Raw genomic sequence first — 12,769 nt, 5'->3', positions numbered from 1 at the left:
CATGGCTCCTAGAAAAGAGAAAACATTTATCTTAAAGATATAAAAATGTAATGGGGAGGAAAAAATATGAAATCCAGCAGCATGAGATGTTTACAGGCCATTTTGATACGTTAAGAGCAAATGAATAATAACAGAGGAAGTGGGTGAATTAAAGACAGGTACAAGTGGTACTACAATGAATGATATGAAAATAGTCATCTTAAATGAATGTTTAAGATTAGAGCAATCACAATTTTTCATGATATATAAAAATAAATTTTCAACATCTTATGGTTTCCATACAAAGATATTAAAAGAAAGAGGAGAAATTTTCAAAGTTCATGAGGTTCACAATTTATGACACTGGATTGGGAACATACATTCTGTACAGCAAGAATCTACAGATCCACTAGCTTTATGTCAACTGTGGAAAGATGCTAGAATCTATTAATTGCAATAGGGTTTCATAAGCATCAGTTAATAAGAGAAACTTACAGACTTAATAGATTTTGTTATTATACATTTCAAAAGGTATACAATAAAGTCCACTCAAGAGACTGTGTGCAAAAATCAGAGCATGCATAAACAACTTTGTGACTTGAGCTCATCTTTGGGAAGGTGTTAAGAGAGTAAGAGATCAAATGAGTAAAGAGAAAACATTATGGGCAGCATGGTAGTGTAGCAGTTAGCACAATCACTTTACAGCACCAGCTCTAAGATTGGGGTTTGATTCCCACAGTTGGCTTTAAGGAGTTTGTACATTCTCCCTGCTTTCATCTGGGTGCTCTGCTTTCTTCCAAAGATGTTTGGTTAGGGTTAGTGAGCTGTGGACATGCTATGGTTGCAATAGAAGTGTGGTGACGCTTGTGTGCTGTTTAGCAAACTCCTTGATTTGATGCACAACAATGCATTTCACTATGTTTCGATACACATGTGACAAATAGTGCTAATCTTTATGCCTTTAGGTGCAAATAGTATTTGTCATTTGTTAGAACTGGGTCACAGTTTTCACCATACCTATCGACAAATGGATAAAGGAATGAAAGGTTTACATATTGAAGTTTGTATCTGAAAGTTAGGAAGAACATCAAATTGTGTTGATGGTTAAGCTGCAAAGGAACAACAACTTGTAGTTATGTAGCATTTATAACATAATAAATATTCCAAAGCATTTCACAGCTGCAAAATTTGACATAAACAAATTAAGTGAATGGACATAATGGTAGTGGATGATATCTGCTAAGGAGAAATAGAAGCTCATTCACTGTATATTATCAAAAAAATCAGGATGTTTCATAATGGCAAAAGCCTATACATTGTAGAGCTGTACAATGTAATCAATTGCACTGCTACATAGATAATTAGAAATTAATGTGCAAATGGAAACATTCTTAAAAGCTTATGGAATGTTGTTTATTTCATGTGTTTATGGATTAAGGCCCTATACTACTTAAACATACATCTCATAAAAGTCTATGGAATGTACAGTATGTTTAAGTTGTACAGGGCCTTAATCAGACCACATCATGATTACAGAGCTTGTATTTGGACAGTTCGTCTCAAGGCAAATAAGTAATTTTTAGAGGTAGTGCAGGACAGATCCTCCAGAATGTTACCAGGCTTTCAAGGATTATTTTTTAAGGATGGATAAACATGTTCCCCAATATCACCTATTAATTTTTCTACTGTAAATATCAATAATACTTTATAATTTAGTTGGCTTCTTACCATTTCTCTCTTGAATCATTCGAAGAGCTTGTAATTGCAGTTCTACATTTTTCTGTAACATCAATGACTTAAAGACTTGAAAATCTTCTGCAGCAAGTACTGGTTGGAAGACAGGCTATTAAAAAAAATCTAATTTCAAAACTCAAGATATGCAAACACACATTTTTGTTAAAGAACAGTGACATATTTCATTGAACTACTTAACTGCACATTAGATGAAATTCAAATGACCAACATCTCAAAGAGAGCAGTAGACAACTGTAATTTTTTTTAACACACCAAATAAGCTTACTCATTGAAACAAATATTTTGGTATACTAACAAACACAGAAATTAAACTGATATTATAAAAGAAAAATAATTACACAAAAGGCCATTTTCTTCATGCAACATTTATTGCCTCAATAATCCTAAATCATAATGGCCATGATTTTAACAATGGTCATCTTACAGAAATTAAGCTCTGGGGTGATTGGGTGTGGAGGTGGTTGGATAGGGGGAATAATTGACTGACAGTACAAATACAGGAATCACTTGTCAACATCAATCTTGCTTCCTTTCCACCCTTAACTTACTCTTTTAAACAAACAATTGATTGTCATCGAGAAAGGAAAGAGGGTCTTGTTTTAAGTATGTGCCAGGTTTAGAATACAGTCGGCCCTCCTTATCCGCGGGTTCCGCATGCGCAGATTCAACCAACTGCGGATCAGGAAAACCCGGAAGTTCTCTCTCCAGCACTCGCTGTTTGAGCATGTACAGACTATTTTTTCTTGTCATTATTCCCTAAACAATACAGTATAATAACTATTTACATAACATTTACATTGTATTGGGTATTATAAGTAATCTAGAGATGATTTTAAAGTACAAGCAGTCCCCGGGTTATGAACGAGTACCGTTCCCAAGTCCGTCTTTAAATCAGATTTGAAGTCGGAACAGGTATATCCAGTATTATTTAGCGTCAGTTAGTCAAACATTTGTCTTAGTATATAGTATATATTTTATCTTTCTATGCATATAAAACACATAAATGTATGTATTTCAATAATTAAACCACTGCGTTGCTTAGTAATAATTGTAGCTTTCATTGGGGCAGGGCCTTTCACATGCTCCATTAAAATTGTTCCGATTGTTGACCGACTGTAGCCTAAAGCTTTTCCAATGACTGATGGCGTTTCACCTTTTTCCGATCGCTTTATTATTTCCACTTTATTTTCAATCATAATCATCATTATTTTCATGAACATAAACACTGCAGATTCAGAGCTGCACCACTGGGTCCAAATGTCCACCGCACTGAGACAGGTTAAATAAGGTCTGGGGTTCCGCTGGGTCCTAAGATCCACCGCATTGAGACAGGTTAAATAAGGGACTTGAGCAACCACGTTTTTTGGTATCCTCGGGGGGTCCCGGAACCAATCCCCCGCGGATAAGGAGGGCCAACTGTACTGTCAGAAGCCCAAACTTGGGCCTGAAGAGTCATAGACCAGTATCATTTTCTGTTTAAAAATGTGAGCCTTGCAGGGAAATACAGGGACTTCCTCTGTTCTGGACTATCTCTCAAAATAGGGCTACAACATCAACCTCATTTCATTAGTGGCTTCACTACATTGTTCCACACCAGGCAGTTTTCATATTCCCTCCATCACAGCCCGTCAGGCTACTCTTCTTCCAACTGAACCAAGTCTTCACTTGGTCTTACTCAGGCTCCCCTTGTTCACCTATGGAGGCACTGCCTCTCCAGTTTAGATTTATGTAAACATTGATGCCATAATAGTTACGTACTAAAATTGCATATCACAATCATCATGCAAATTTAACTAAGATCCAAATCAGCTTGACCTTTGTCCCCTAAAATACATTGTGTATTGCAACGTACAAGTCTTAAATTCTATTTACTGACAAGATTTACATTATTTCACAGTATCAATTTTTCTTTTACATACATTCCTTTAGCAAAGTGCCAAAGAGATTTTTAAAACCCTATACAGCCACCTTTGTGCAATGACAGGAGGACCTTACACTGTGAACTTACCCATACAGCCTTTGCAATAGCAATACCAAGTTTCAGTGCATCCCTCACTATGTATCCTGGACATTCTGATATGTCCATCTTTAAAATTCAAATAGGGTTAGTTGCACTGGATGAACTTCAAGCTTCAGATAAGTGAGAGAACATATTTCATTGAGTTGATATTCTTCCAGGAGTAGTTGCCTCAGTGTGATCCCTCAGACAGTAAGCACAGAGTTCAGTGTCATACAGGATAGAGCTGGGTTGAGTCTCAACAAGAGTACTGTATTTCTTTCCAGTCCTTAATCAGCAAGCACACATTCCATGAGAAGATAAATGACAATTTCATACTCAGGAGAGCAGCCTCATAATTACTATATTTACAAGATCAAGTGGGAGGTTAGGTATTCTACAGCAAATGAATCACTTTCTAACTCCCTAGAGGCCTACTCCTGTTCCTAATCCACATGTTCATATTAACTAGATAAAAGTCAAGATGTGACGAAAAGCACAGATAAGATAAACTCCTTAGAACAGAGAAGGCAAAGTGAAGATTTGATAGTTTAAAGTTATGAATGGTTTATACAGAATAAATAATGAAAAATCATTTCCAAGGACGTATGATTTGTTATCAGAAGTCAGAGCTGGCTGAATTAACAGAAGTAATGTAAGATAATTCACTGCAAACAATGCAGGCTTAATTGTAGCCAGATTTAATCCAATGTAATTGTAGCCTTCAAAAGAGAATTTGCTGAATATTCAAAGAAAGCAGACGCGTTGTAGCAATAGGAAAAAGGAGCAGGCAGTGGATCAAATGGATTTTTTTAAGAACTGCTGACCTGGTTCTGTATTACCGTAGATTCCGGACTACAGAGCGCACCTGATTAAAAGCCGCTGGCTCTAATTTTAGAAATAAAATCAATTTTTTAATTGTAAAGGCCGCACTGGATTTTAGGCCGCACCGCTACTTTTAAATATACATACGTATCGGTAACACAAATTACGTTGCATATACTTTTTTACTGAACAGCACGAACAACATTCCAATATCTCCTAGCGACTGGTAAAAATATATATACTGCAGCCTACCAGGAAAAGTTATTGATCGCCTTTAACTTAAAAGCAGCGTTTTCGCTCGGGTCTGATGCGCTCGCGTAACGCGATCGGGTCTAATCGGGTCTGATGCGCTCGGGTCTGACGCGCTCGCGTAACGCGATCGGGTCTAATCGGGTCTGATGCGCTCGGGTCTGACGTGCTCGCGTAACGCGATCGGGTCTAATCGGGTCTGATGCGCTCGGGTCTGACGCGCTCGGGTCTGACGCGCTCGCGTAACGCGATCGGGTCTAATCGGGTCTGATGCGCTCGGGTCTGACGCGCTCGGGTCTGATGCGCTCGGGTCTGACGCGCTCGGGTCTGACGCGCTCGGGTCTGATGCGCTCGCGTAATGCCCCCACCTTCCCGTATATATCCCACAAGACGCGGCGAAACCGGGTGTGACGTCATAGCATCCCGGGATGTAGTACAGAAAACAAATATAGTTAAAACACTTCTAACTTTAACTAACAAATGAATTACTAAGCGAAAATATTATAAACTAAGTAACTGCCATAAAGGCAGCACAATGCTTTTCTTCGAGTGTTTTCCATGTTGATGAGGGTGAGTACAAATGACTGATTTACAATAATTTAATTGTGAAAGTGCGCTTGATTTATCGTACAATTTCATTGGACCTCTGTGAACTACTCATCAATTTTATTGGTCTACTGTTACGAGGCAAAATGTTTACGAGGCGGCATGAAAAAAAAACATGTATTAGCTGCTCTGGATTAATGGCCGCAGAGTTCAAAGCTGTTCAAAATGTGGGAAAAAAGTAGCGGCTTATAATCCGGAATCTACGGTACATTATAGTGTTATGTCAAGACCTTAATTCCAAGGCATTGCTAATTTGAATTGCATAGCACAATCAGATTTGACTTCACCGAATTATTTAATTGCATTATTCCATGCAATTCAGTGACTAGGCCTAGCAAACATAGTACAGTAATAAAAAATAATTTTTAGCTAATTGCTGATAATTCATTATTGGTTATTTCAAAGCTTACAAGGAAGGAAAGTTTGGCTCTCAAAATGGCAAGGTTGAATGTCCAGAATGCAGATCTTATCTCATCCATCAATTCCATGATACTAAGAATTCCAAAAATAACATTAAAGCGAGTCTACGCAAATTAAAACTCTTCCAAGGGGTGTTCATGGCCCAACATATTGGCAAGCTTATGTTGGGCCTCTGACCAAAAGTAGACGATCCAGCTTTGAATGACCAATCTCACTCCAATTGACTTTAAGAGCCTCAAGACCCACACCACTGACTCACCAGAATTCCTACTTCCCAAAGAATGCCAGGGATTCCTCTAGTACTGGGCTCACACACACTTTCCATATAAATAATAGAACTCTAATTTCAATTAGTGTTCAATCAGACTATCCAAATGTATGCAATGTAACAAGGTAGGCTGTCAACTAACAAAACGGCAAAAAGATTCCATAAGGCCATAAGATGTAGCAACAGTATTAGGCCATTCAGCCCATCAAATCTTCTCCTCCATTTCATCATGGCTCATGCATTTCCCTCTCAGCCCCATTCTCCTGCCTTCTCCCCATTACCTTTCACAGTCTAACTAATCAAAAACCTATCAACCTCCACCTTAAATATACTCAATAACCTGGCCTCCACAGTCACCTGTGGTAAGGAATTCCACAGATTCACCACCTTCTGGCTAAAGAAATTCCTCCTAATCTCCATTCTAAATGAACATCCTATTCTGAGGCTGTGCTCTCTGGCCCTAGACTCCCTCATTATCAGAAACACCCTCTCCACATCCATTCTGCTCAGGGTTTTTGACATTTGATAGGTTTCAATGAAATCCTCCCTCATTCCTCTACATTCCAGTGAGTTCAGGCCCAGAGCCTTCAAACGTACCTCATATGATAAGTCTTTCATTCCAAAAATCATTCTCGTGAACCTACTTGAACTCTCTCCAATGTCAGCACAACCTTTCTTAGATTGGGCCCAAAACTGATCACAATATTCCAAATGAAGCCACACCAGTCCCTTTTAAAGCCACAGCATTCCAACCTTACTTACTTTTATATTCTAGTCTTTTCAAAATGAACGCTAACATTGCATTTGCCTTCCTCACCACCAACACAACCTGCAAGTTATCCTTTAGGGAATCCTGCACGAGGACTTCCAAGTCCCTTTGCACCTCTGATATTTGAATTTTCTCCCTTTTTAGAAAAAAGTCTATGCTTTTATTCCTTCTATCAAAGTGCATGACCACACACTTTCCCGACATTGTCTTCCATCTGCCATTTCTTAGCCCATTCTCCTAATCTCTCCAAGTTCTTCTGCAGCCTCTCTACTTCTTCAACACTACCTGCTCCTCCACCTATCTTCGTATTGTCCATAAACTTGGCCACAAAGACATCAATTCTATCATCAAAATCATTGACATACAACGTAAAAAGAAGTGGTCCCAACACTGACCCCTGCGGAAAACCACTAGTCATCGGCAGCCAATCAGAAACGGCTCCCTTTATTCCACTCCTTGTGTCCTGCCGATGAGCTAATGCTCTATCCATGCTAGAATTTTTCCTGTAGTACCACGGGCTCTCCCAAGCAGACTCGTGTAGCAACTTGACAAAGGACTTCTGAAATCTCCAATATACAACATCCACCAATTCTCCTTTATCTTTGCTGCTTGTTATTTCCTTTGTCAGGCAAGATTTTCCTTTAAGAAAACCATGCTGACTATGGCCTATTTTATCATGTGCCTCCAAGTACTCCAAAACCACATCCTTAATAATGGACTCTAACATCTTCCCAACCATTAAGATCAGGCTAACTGGCGTATAATTTCCTTTCTTCTGCCCCCCCCCCCACCTTCTTGAATAGTGGAGTGACATTTGTAATTTTCCAATCCTCCATGCCAGAATCTAGTGATTCTTCAAAGATCATTATTAATGTCTTCACAATCTCTTCAGATATTTCTTTCAGAACCCTGGGGTGCAGTTCATCTGGTCCAGGTGACTTATCTCCCTTTCAATTTCCCAACAACCTTCTCCTTAGTAATAGGAACTGCACTCACTTCTACCCCCTGACACTCTCAAACTTCCAGCATACTGCTAGTATATTCCACAGTGAAGACTGATGCAAAATACTTATTCAGTTTGTCTGCCATTTCCTTGTCCACCATTACTAACTCTTCAGCATCATTTTCCAGCAGCCCAATATCTACTCACTTCTCTTTTACACTTTATATATCTGAAAAAGCTTTTGGTATCCTCATTGATATTATTGGCCATCTTACCTATATATCTCAACTTTTCCCTCTTTATGGCTATTTTAGTTGCCTTCTGTTTTTTAAAAAGTTTCAGAATCATGTAACTTCCTACTAATTTTTGCTCTATTATATGCCCTCTCCTTTTGCTTTTCTGTTGTGTTTGACTTCCCTTGTTGGCCATAGTTGGCCATATCCTGCACCTTCCAATTACTCCCAAAAACTCCAGTCACTGCTGCTCTGCCATCGTCCCTGCTAGTGTCCTCTTCCAGTCAACTTTGGCCAGCTCCTCTCTCATGCCTCTGCCTCCTAAAGGTTCATGTATTTTAAGCTCTCTAATTAAATCCAGTTCATTACACAACACCCAATCTAGAATAGCTGATCCCCTACTGGGTTCAACCTGAAACTGTTCTAAAAAGCCATCAGATACACATGATATAAATTCTCTCTCTTGGGATCCAGCACCCACCTGATTTTCCCAATCTACCTGCATGTTGAAATCCCCCATGAGTATTGTAACATTGCCTTTTCACAGGCCTTTTCAATCTCCCGTTGTAACATGTAGCCCACATCCAGGCTACTGTTTGGAGGCCTGTATTTAACTCCTATCAGGGTCTTTTTATTTTTACCCTTGAAGCTTCTTAACTCTACCCACAAATATTTTACATCCTCCAATCCTATATCAACTCTTTCGAAGGATTTGATTTCATTTTTTACCCACAGAGCCATACCACCCACTCTACCTACCTGCCTGTCCTTTCAATACAATGTGTTTCCTTAGACGCTAAGCTCCCAACTATCTTCTTTCAGCCACAACTCAGTGAAACCCACATCATTCCTGCCAATCTCCAACTGCATTCAAGATCATCTACCTTATTCAGTGCACTGCATGCATTCAAATATAGCACCTTCAGCCCTGTACTCATCACCCCTTTCTATTTTGTCCCTGTTACAATGCAACTCATCCCACCATTTTGCCCTATCATCTGCCTATCCTTCTTGACAGTCTCACTACACACTGCCCCTGATCCCACTGGTATGCTGAGCTCAAGGGAGAACTACAGATGCCATGGAGACGGAAGTTAGCAAAATATATATGCAAAAAAAAGTCTGTGAAGAATTGTGGATAAGATGGCTGGTTTATGAAATGAACAAAATAATCATGTGGGTGTAGCCTTCAAGTTGTAAAGTAAATGGTATACAGATGTTCAATGCAAGTTGGTTGAAATACAGAACTTAGAAGACCTTGTTACAATTGTACAGGGTTTTAATGACATCTCAATTAATACTGTATGCAATCTTAGCTTCCGTGTCCTAAGGCAAGGAAATATTTGCTCTGAACTGAGATTCAGCACAAATTTATTAACTTGGTTCTCGAGATGACAGAACAACCAATGAACAAAGCCTAAGGAAGAAAAGCTTTTGTTTACTAAAGTTTAGGAGAATGAAGTGTTATTTCATTAAGACATACATCCATTAAAGATAATGAGAGGGATCAAAAGGACAGCTTCTTTCCTTGAAGTCTAGAACTAGAGGCTATAGCCCCAGAATAAGGAGATAGCCATTTAAGGCAGATGTGAGAAGTTTTCCTTTGAGAATTTTCCATGAGTAGATGCTTAACTTTGAGGATTTTTGTTCTAAGATTGCTGGAGGAAAAAGGAACTGAGCAACAAACTGGATTTGAGGCCGAAGATTAGCCAGAATCTAAATTCAAGCAGGAGAAGGTTTAACAGAACAGCTTACTTCTAATGTTCAAAATTGTGTACACATACACTATAAATGTTCCTAATCTATTAAGAGAAATGTAAATAACAATCTCTGTGGTTTGAAAGACATAAAATTATCTTATGCTAACCTGAATCTTAGCTGGAATTTTACTTTTGTTATAATTACAAATAGTTAGGAAGGCTCCAATACATAGAATTTACGGAAGGAAGGGATTAGATTCAGAAGAGGTGAATCAGTGACATACATGCCTAAGCCGGCACATGCAAAATTATTGTTAGAACATAGCATGCAGAACTACCCGTTGATTCTTTAAACCCAACCGATAATAAAACAATACACAGTAATTATCTTTACAGCCAAAAAAAGCAATAAATGACTTTTTTACAACTTGGGAGCAGTGAGATGTTTAAACAGGAAATATGCTGGCTAAACACCAGCTAGATAGTTGCAGGAACATATGACTTTGAACCAAAAGGACCCCAATCCTCACAGAACTGGTGTACTCTCAGTATTTGGATAGGAAAAAGTTGGTTCAGTTGGCATTGACTTTACTCTGCTTATGTTTTTCCTCTGTCATTCATGAGTGAACACTGGATATTCAGTGATATATCAGTATATACTGCATGTAGTTTAGGATAGGGAGTTTGTAGAGTGCCTACGGGATGCATTCTTGGAACAGCTTGTACGAGAGCCGACCAGGGACAAGACTATTCTGGATTTAGTGTTATGTAATGAACAGGATTTGATAAGCGATCTTGCAGTAAAGGAGCCATTAGGAGGTAGTGATCATAATATGATAAGTTTTTATCTGCAATTTGAGAAGGATAAGGGCAGCTCGGAGGTGTCAGTGTTGCAGTTGAACAGGGGAAACTATGGAGCCATGAGGGAGGAGCTGGCCAAAGTTGACTGGACGGATAGCCTAGCAGAAAAGACAGTGGAACAGCAATGGCAGGTATTCTTGGGAATAATGCACAAGGTGCAAAATCAGTTCATCCCCCAGAGAAGGAAGAATTCAAAGGGGGGAAAGGGGCCACAGTGGTTGACAAAGGAAGTCAGAGATTGCATAGCATTAAAAAAAAAAGGAAGTATGACAGAGCTAAGGTGAGTGGGAGGACAAATGATTGGGATGTTTTTAAGGAACAACAGAACTTAACTAAAAAGACAATATGGGGAGAAAAAATGAGGTACGAACGCAAGCTAGCCAGGAATATAAAGGAAGATAGCAAAAGCTTTTTTAGGTATGTGAAGAGAAAGAAGATAGTTAAGAACAATGTTGGGCCCTTGAAGAATGAATTGGGTGAAATTGTTATGGGAAACAGAGAAATGGCAGAAGAATTTAATGAGTACTTTAGATCTGTTTTCACTAAGGAAGACACAAGCAATCTCCCAGATGTATGGATGGGCCAAGGACATAGGGTAACAGAGGAAATGAAACAGATTGACATTGGGAAGGAAACGGTGATGAGAAGACTGATGGGACTGAAGGCTGACAAATCCCCAGGTCCAGATGGTCTGCATCCTAGGGTACTAAAGGAGGTGGCCCTGGAAATTGCGGATGCATTGGTAATCATTTTCCAATGTTCCTTAGATTCAGGATCAGTTCCTGAGGATTGGAGAATGGCTAATGTTATCCCACTTTTTAAGAAAGGAGGGAGGGAGAAAACAGAGAACTAACAACCTGTCAGCCTGACATCGGTGGTGGGGAAGATGCTAGAGTCCATTATTAAGGATGAAATAGTGGCATATCTAGATAGCAGTGATAGGATTGGGCCGAGTCAGCATGGATTTACCAAGGGTAAATCATGCTTGACTAATCTATTGGAGTTTTTCCAAGGATGTAACCAGGAAGTTAGACGGGGGAGATCCAGTGGATGTAGTGTACCTCGATTTTCAGAAGGCATTTGATAAGGTTCCACATAGGAGATTGGTGGGTAAAATCAAAGCTCAGGGCATCGGGGGGAAGACATTGACATGGATAGAAAACTGGTTGGCAGATAGAAAGCAAAGGGTAGCGGTGAATGGGTGTTTCTCGGAATGGCAGGTGGTGACTAGTGGGGTGCCACAGTGCTCGGTATTGGGACCACAGCTGTTTACAATTTACATCAACGATTTGGATGAAGGCATTGAAAATAACATCAGCAAATTTGCTGATGATACTAAGCTGAGTGGCAGTGTGACATGTGATGAGGATGTTAGGAGAATTCAGGGTGACTTGGATAGGCTGGGTGAGTGGGCAGATACTTGGCAGATGACGTTTAATGTGAATAAGTGTGAGGTTATCCACTTTGGGAGTAAGAACAGGAAGGCAGATTATTATCTGAACGGTGTAGAGTTAGGTAAGGGAGAAATACAAAGAGACCTAGGAGTCCTTGTTCATCAGTCACTGAAGGTGAATGAGCAAGTGCAGCAGGCAGTGAAGAAGGCTAATGGAATGTTGGCCTTTATTACAAAGGGAATTGAGTACAAGAGCAAGGAAATCCTCTTGCATTTGTACAGAGCCCTGGTGAGACCACACCTGGAGTATTGTGTACAGTTTTGGTCTCCAGGGTTAAGGAAGGACATCCTGGCTGTAGAGGAAGTGCAGCGTAGATTCACGAGGTTAATTCCTGGGATGTCTGGACTGTCTTACGCAGAGAGGTTAGAGAGACTGGGCTTGTACACGCTGGAATTAAGGAGATTGAGAAGGGATCTGATTGAAACATATAAGATTATTAAGGGATTGGACAAGATAGAGGCAGGAAATATGTTCCAGATGCTGGGAGAGTCCAGTACCAGAGGGCATGGTTTAAGAATAAGGGGTAGGTTATTTAGGACAGAGTTAAGGAAAAACTTCTTCTCCCAGAGAATTGTGGGGGTCTGGAATGCACTGCCTCGGAAGGTAATGGAAGCCAATTCTCTGGATGCTTTCAAGAAGGAGCTAGATAGGTATCTTATGGATAGGGGAATCAAGGGATATGGGGACAAAGCAGGAACCGGGTATTGATAG

At 39.7% G+C, this 12,769-nt stretch overlaps 1 protein-coding gene across 2 annotated transcripts in view; it reads right to left on the bottom strand.

Annotated features, from left to right (window-relative positions):
* cfap36 (cilia and flagella associated protein 36) overlaps positions 1–12,769 on the bottom strand; it is a 90,079-nt gene that overhangs the window by 56,704 nt on the left and 20,606 nt on the right. For both annotated transcript variants that reach the window (XM_073051026.1, XM_073051025.1), the window contains exon 4: positions 1,708–1,822. In XM_073051026.1, coding sequence (XP_072907127.1) covers positions 1,708–1,822 — 115 coding nt within the window. The remainder of the gene's footprint in view (positions 1–1,707; positions 1,823–12,769) is intronic.

Source organism: Hemitrygon akajei, chromosome 7 (assembly GCF_048418815.1).
Source record: "Hemitrygon akajei chromosome 7, sHemAka1.3, whole genome shotgun sequence".
NCBI classification, from domain to species: Eukaryota; Metazoa; Chordata; class Chondrichthyes; order Myliobatiformes; family Dasyatidae; genus Hemitrygon; species Hemitrygon akajei.
This window is presented reverse-complemented; position numbering and strand designations above follow the sequence as displayed.